Below are 6,891 nucleotides of genomic sequence, written 5' to 3'. Positions count from 1 at the left end.
GTAGGGCTCAGGGGAGGGGGCGGAAGTGAAGGATGAGGTATGAGAGGAAAGAGGCTCCCTCCTCCTCCTGCCCTGCTCTTCCTGCTCTTGGGTCACCAAAGGGGCCGGCTTTACCACGCACAGAGAGGGCGGGCCCAGACCGGATAGGATGCCCGAGTGAAAACCCAGACTTAGATCGGTTTTGGCAATTCCCCAACTCCCCGGGCTGTCTCCTCCCCACCCCCACTTCCCACGGCTGCCTACGCTCAACCCCACCTGCGGTTGTGCTGGCGGGGCCGGCGCCGCCCCGGGCCTCCCACGGATGGAGCCGAGGGTTGGGAAGAGAGACTAGCTGGCCCTGGGTCTAGTCTCCTTTATAACCCCACCCTCTCCAGCTCCTTTTGAGCTCAAAGACCCCAGCCTTTCCTGGGGCGATTGGAATATGACTTTCCTGTCCGTCTTCCCCTTCCAACCCTTAGCCGAAATTTTATCTTGAGGCACGCTGAGTGCTACTTTCTGTGGAGAAATCTATTTGCTATTAGCTATAGTTGTTTAAATCCGACCCTCTGGCCTTTAGAGGCCCTATTCAGTCAACTGCCCAGGGAAACTATTTCACTCTAAGGGGGATGCTGAAGCACATTTCAGAACTTAGATCATGCTATGGAAGGCAAAGGGAATTTCCAGGAAAGGGAGTGGAGTAGTGACTATATTAGTGGGAACTGCCAGGGCAGGCTCCCGCCGCCACCCCTCGGGGTAAGTAGCCTTTTTTCACTCCCTCCCTCAAGATAATCCTGCCCAACCAGTTCCTCAGGGCAACCAGCCAGGAGCTACGTGAGGGAGCCCCACTCCCGCTCCCATTAATTCTCCCTCCCCAGGGAAAGCAAAGAACAAGGCCTGCAAACAGGAGCTTGAATAGAAAAGATCTTTTTATTTTCAGTTTGGCAATATTACAAAAAAAAAATCCTAAGGCTGATTTAAACAAACAACAAAAAATTCAAGCAAACCTTCAAAGAAAGAGGGTAAACAGTACATGTTTGTAGGAAGACAGTTTTAATGGCTTAATAGAACCAGGAAAGAACCAAATTGAGTCTGAAGATTCGTGACAATACTCACTGTTCTAGGTCCCAGTTTTCCTGGGTAAAATCAGTGGATTGAAAGTAACCAACAAGCATGTTTTTTGTTGCTTCTCCAGGACCTCAAAAAGCAAGCAGACCAAGTTCTTTTTGTTTTATAAACTCCAATCCTACAGGAACAGGAACTATAGCTATGTGGGATGCTAACATCTTCATATATTTCTAGTACTTCGTTTCTCCTTCCCACCGACCCCCTTCTTCCAGTATGACTCAGACATAAATGACCAATCTAGTTTGTATCCGAGATGGACAAGGGAATGGAATTCCAAATCCCTATTTCCTGACCATCACTAATGAAGAATCTAGTTAGGAATCACTTCCCTTTCTAGGTTAAATGACTCATAAACCCCTAATAACTCCACACCCACACTTCACTCCTTCAACAGAGCCACTCAACACCCCTGAAGAGCAGTCCCACCACTCCCTCCCAACTCACCACCCAAAGACTCACACTGAGTTCATAAGACAGCAAACAGGAAGTCCCCTGGGGCCATGATGTCAGTGTGACCATATGAACAAGTGTGTCATTGTAGGGGTGGCTGAAATTTTTTTGAAGGGAAAAAAGGAGGCCAGTGATACTCTTGAAACATCAATGAATTTTATATAAAAAAGCTTTAATGGGACAGAAGTACCGCCCCCAATTTTAAAAAGTTTCAACCCTGAGAAAGGAGATTCTACCCAGCCTCCCCCACCTCACCTCCCACCCCAGCAAACGCCCTCATATCCAGCACTTGCTGCTCCCACCACCGCCTCCACTGGCGGCCAAAAACAAGCATTAAGTTAGGGAAGAGGAAATAACCGTCATGTTAATAGCACCATCATATATATATATGTCTCTTTCCTATAGAAAGGTCTGAGGCAGATCTCTTAAAGGGAAGACCACCAGGGTCCCCCCATGAGTCTCTGAAGTCTGGATGGGTGCTGGCTGGTTTCACCCGCTTTCAATCCGAATCGCGGTCCCTTCCACCTCAGCCTGGAGGGTGACTGCTACCGAGGTCAGAAATAGCGTCCCATCTTCTCTCGGACCAGCCTCTTAGCAGCGTTATGGAGCAGATTCTCCAGATCAGCAGCTGCTCTCTTGTCCCCCCACCACCACTCCCCTCTGCCACCAAAGCCGTCACCAGCGCCTGGGGAAGGACAGGAGCGAGGTCAGTCTTCCTCTCCGGGAGGTGGGCGGACCAGAGCCTAAGCCCCCCCCAAGTCGCTCAGGGCTGGACAGCGGCCTCGACTTAGCTCGGGCCAGCTAAAGCTACGGGCACAGTCCGGAGTCCAAGGCTTGTGTTAGAAAGCCACCACCGTCCGCACCAAGATGTTTATCATGTTATCTGTCTGGCGGCAACCCGGCTTGAGTTCACAGGAGGGAGGAGGGGCAGTGGGCTTTGGTGGCCCCCCGGAGTTACTCAGGATGCCGGAGAAGCGCTTTTGTAAAACTCGGGCCAAACTGGGGAAGGGGCCCTCCTCCACCTGAGACTGCCGCTTCCCCAAGTCCTCAGCCTCGACCTCGGCTTTCCCTTCAGCCGGCGCCGTTTCTTCCTCCAACCTAGCTTTCTTGCTGGGGACCAGCCCGGCTTCCCCACCCTGGCCCAAGCTACTACTTCGGCGCTTGCGGTTGGCTTTCAACGAGCGCGGAGGCACTGGAGGCAGGTGGCTGCAGGCGGGCGCCGACTCGGTTTCCCTAGCTTCCTGCGTCTCCATGGGCTCTGGGGCCGGGATCGTCTCTTCAGACATAGGCGGAGAGTCAGCTTCGGCGTCGGCTACGGTCATGGGCTGGGGCAGGGTCGAGGCGGGGGCCAGGGCAGCGGCAGGGAAGGGTAGTTCCGCCTCATCTGCTTCTACCTTGGCGGAGAGGTAGAGCTCCCTGGCGCTCCGCATGACCAGCGACAGCTGAAGGCTCCGGTGCAACCTCAAGCCGCCGCGCTGCATGCGTGAATGGTACATCTTCCACACCGACATGGTCATGATACGCTGCGCTTCCTTCTGTGCTTCCATGCCGGGACCGGGACGCAGCAACACAAGAGAAAAGGGAGGGTCGTTTAGAGGTCGGGCTGGGGGACGACTCTTGGGCAAAGGCCTGTAACAGACGTGGGCAACGAGAGTGATCACGCCCTCTTCTTCGTTTGTCTTCACCCCCCAATCGCCCACCTCAAACTGGAGACAAATTCTTCCCTAAACTCAGGAACAAGGTCGAAACGGTTTACACAAATGAGGCAAACCCGGCCCGAGACCGAGCTCTTTATATTTCTAGTTGCGTCACCGAGGAGCCGCCCCACCCAATCAGAAAGCCGTATCCCGGCTTTTCGACCCGCCACCGGAGGGCCTTTAAAGCCACAGGACGGAAATGCCAGGCCTAATTCAAAGCTCTAGGGAGAGTGGGGGAGGGGAAGAGGGCTGAAGAGACTGGACTGCACAGAGTTGGGGGTGGGGAGAAACTCCTCTTCCCCATTAGCCGAAGAATTTCCTTCTGGTTCCTGCAGTTGGGCGCGTATTGTTCCTAAGCTCGAAGTGAGCTAGAGGGAGGGGAAGAGCCCCTCAAGCGCGTGTTGTGGGATATCTCAAGTAAGCTTTATTTGCAGTCAACGGCTCGGAGACAGGTCGCTCGAAAGAAGGCGCGAGAACTTCAATCCTTCCAGGGCATACCTCGGTTCCATCGTGGGGCCGAGACAAGTTCCCCATTTGCACCTTGTGCAAAGCGATCAGTTCTTGTCTAAGCATCGGGAAAAGCCTGGTGTCTGCCTTACAAAATTCACAATTCCTAAAAGCTAGGTAGCCCCGGCTGGCTTCGAGGCTGAGGGGAAAGGATGAGGAAGGGGACAGAGAACTAGATACAAACACTAAACGTGATATAGCACAGATTCACTCCTGTTTTCCACGCCCGTGCCGTCTCACGATATCTGCTTTACTAAAAGGAAAGACTTTGCGAGTAACTTAAGGAAAAAGGAAGGCGTTTCAACCGTAGCCCCAACTTCCTTAAGTCCGGCCCCTTTAAGAGGAAGGCCCCGCCTCTTGTGATGCTTTCGTGCATTCCCGCCACTAGTTCTCGTTTCCATGACTATATTAGGTAACCGTGACGTCCGGCGGCCCGGGGACCGTTCGCCGGGTGCAAGCTCTACTTCCTCTTGCCCAAATAAGGGCAGAGGCCCGGAATCATAAGGTCAGTGAATGGGAAGCCTCCTTCCGGAACTCCAACCCCGAGCCTCGGAGCGGACCCGCCCCCCGGAGGAAGAAAGGTTGTTTAGGAAAGATCGGATTTAGAGCTGGAAGTTAAATCATTTTACTAATAAGAAAGCTGAGAATTAAGAAAGGAAATTGTTCAAAGATATGGTGCTGTCACCAGCAAGGTTTAAGAGTTTCGTACTCATGTTCTCTGCGTTCATTCTTCCTTTTCTCTCTAGACTCCCTGTAGGACTCGGGATTTTCTTCCACTTCGCCCTCACGTGGGTATAATTTTCCCTACTCCCTTTCAAGCTTTTTTTTTTTAATGAGTTATCATCCCCATTAGAATAGAAATTCCTTAAAGGTTGGGATTGTCTTTTTTCTTGTTGAGGAAAGATGACTATTTTTAAATGTTTAATAAAAGTTTGTTGACTTGGCTGGTGTTCTCCGGAAATTTCTCTCCACTTTTCCCAGAAATGACTGCCCCCCCTCATCCTTCAGACACTATCCCCTGCCCTGCCTAGGTTTCTCTTTCACCCCCTTCCCCTCTCCCACCGTCCCTTTGTATTCTTTTTCCCCACTCTACTTTCTTCGCGTAGGTGTTCTACTAGTGGTCAGTGAGAAGTGGGTGGCCGCACCCCCGCCCCTTCCTCTCCCGCCTTCCCTCCGAAGCCCAGATCTGATTTCCATTTACCACCCACTTTTATAGTGATCCCTGACCCGTAGGGGCGGTGCAAAAGGGAGTCCCTTAGGCAGCTCGTTTGTCTTATATCTAGATTTGTACTGAGGACTTTATTCCAGTTCCTTTCAAAGCTCTGCGGGCACATTGCTCATGGCCACGGGCCAGAGACTCGGGGAGTTGCGAGTGGAAGAGTCCGTCATGTACTGAGGGGAGCGGAGAGCTGGTGGTACGTGTAGTGGTACTAGTATTTCTTGAGGATTTGAGAGTTAGGGAAGCTTTGGGAAGAAAGGGGGAGGGGGTACGGGAAGGGATAAAGTTGAAGAATGCTTAGAGAGTCTTGTCCTCTGCCTACCAGATTTCTGGAGCTTTCGCTGGCAGGAAGAAGGGAAGAGATTTCTTAATCCGGGCTTCTTTGCTTAGCACACCCAGCACAAGGAATATAAAGTACCTTGTTTATACACGGTTGTCTTTCTGATAACTCTTGCGGTCGTTCTCCAGGAGATTCCTCTCCACTTTTCCCAGAAATGACTGCCCCTCCATTCTTGAGAGCAGGAACTAACTTTTGACTTTCTTTGTCGCCTCATCCCTTTGCCCAGTTCCTGGAACACTGCGGCCACTTAAATGTTTTTTGCCTTGATCCAGGCCAGGGCCGGGGAGGTTAGAAAATACGGCTTCCCAGCGTTACGGCTGTGCACACACAGGGAAACACGTAACCCGCGTTTCTCCCACTGCCCGGGCTCAGCATCCCGGAAGAGAAGCCCTTACGGTCCCCGGCTGGGAGTAAGCAGTCAGCCCGAAGTCCATCCAGGAAAGACATGTCCCTGTGATAACCCCACCCTCTTGGCCCCAATTCCTGGCAAATGCCAAGTGAGAACCTCCTCTGACGGAGCCGGACCCCGTCCCATCGGCTTCTCTGAGAGACTTTCTATCCGGGAAATGAGAATGGGGCGCGGACAGCTACCTGGAGGCAAAAAGCCAGCTCTGCCCCTAACCAAGATGGTGGCCCGGGATGAGGGGAGGGAGCTGAGGTGCCGGTGATGCCACAGAGAAGGCGGAAGTCCCCGAGTTCCGGGCTCCCGGGACCTTTAGCTCCTCCCTTAGCGGGGTATGGGACCCTTCTGCTAGGTGCCCTGGGGGCTTGCGTGACGGGGGCGGGGCTCTAATTCGATCCCGGGGATGACGCGAGGCTTGCCTACGTGGAGCAGTGGGACTCCGGAAGACCCCTTTGCTTTTTGTTTTGTCTTTTGTTGGGGACGGGGAAAGGGGAGGGTTACGGTCCGAGGATGAGCGACAGAGGTGGCCGAGCGGGGTCTGGAGGTAGGATTCTTGTCCCCTTTCCCCTCCTGGTTCCCTGTGCCTTCCCGGGCGTAGCGAAGGTGCGTCCCAGCGGAGAGGAAAGGTACGGGAGGGGGGTAGGAGGGAGGAGAGGATGGAGGGACACTAGTGTACCTGCCGCCCCCCCAACCCTGATTTCCCTCATCACCGCCCACCGCCCCGGGTGAATGACACCCCACCCTCTGCACACACGGGTTCTGACGCCTTAAGAGTCGGTTTAGAAGCCTGAACACATCCCGGGGGGCTGTAGTAGGGACTGTGTGAGCTCCGCGGGACACTAGTCACGGTCAGCAAGGATGAGTTACTTTGGACCGGTCTTGAGCTGCCCAGCAGCCTTCGGGCATTCAACGTGACCTGCAGGAGTCCTGCCTCTTCGAGAAGGGGGTTAAGTGGGAGGTGGAAGAGTACTTACAGGGTGCGGGCTTCTGCCTGCGAATCTGAACTTGGACACTTAACTAGCAGTGTGACCCTGACAGTCCTCATCTCGGAGATGGGGATTCTAGCGCTTCAGAGAGTTGTAGTGAAGAATAAATGAGAGCACATGCAAAGAGAGCCCCGCAAGTAGCTGCCGCCGCGTAGAGAATGGCTTCTAGAAACCATGTGACTTAA

At 53.3% G+C, this 6,891-nt stretch overlaps 1 protein-coding gene across 1 annotated transcript; it reads right to left on the bottom strand.

The window, feature by feature from the left end:
* Positions 1 to 887: 887 nt before the first annotated feature.
* IER2 (immediate early response 2) lies at positions 888 to 4,806 on the bottom strand. The gene has a single exon (XM_051971656.1). The coding sequence runs from the start codon at positions 3,099 to 3,101 to the stop codon at positions 2,394 to 2,396; it is 708 nt and encodes a 235-aa protein (XP_051827616.1). The 5' UTR covers positions 3,102 to 4,806; the 3' UTR covers positions 888 to 2,393.
* Positions 4,807 to 6,891: the final 2,085 nt, after the last annotated feature.

This window comes from Antechinus flavipes, chromosome 1, assembly GCF_016432865.1.
Source record: "Antechinus flavipes isolate AdamAnt ecotype Samford, QLD, Australia chromosome 1, AdamAnt_v2, whole genome shotgun sequence".
NCBI lineage: Eukaryota > Metazoa > Chordata > Mammalia > Dasyuromorphia > Dasyuridae > Antechinus > Antechinus flavipes.
The sequence above is the reverse complement of the archived record's forward strand: the minus strand, read 5'-3'. Positions and strand labels throughout refer to the sequence as shown.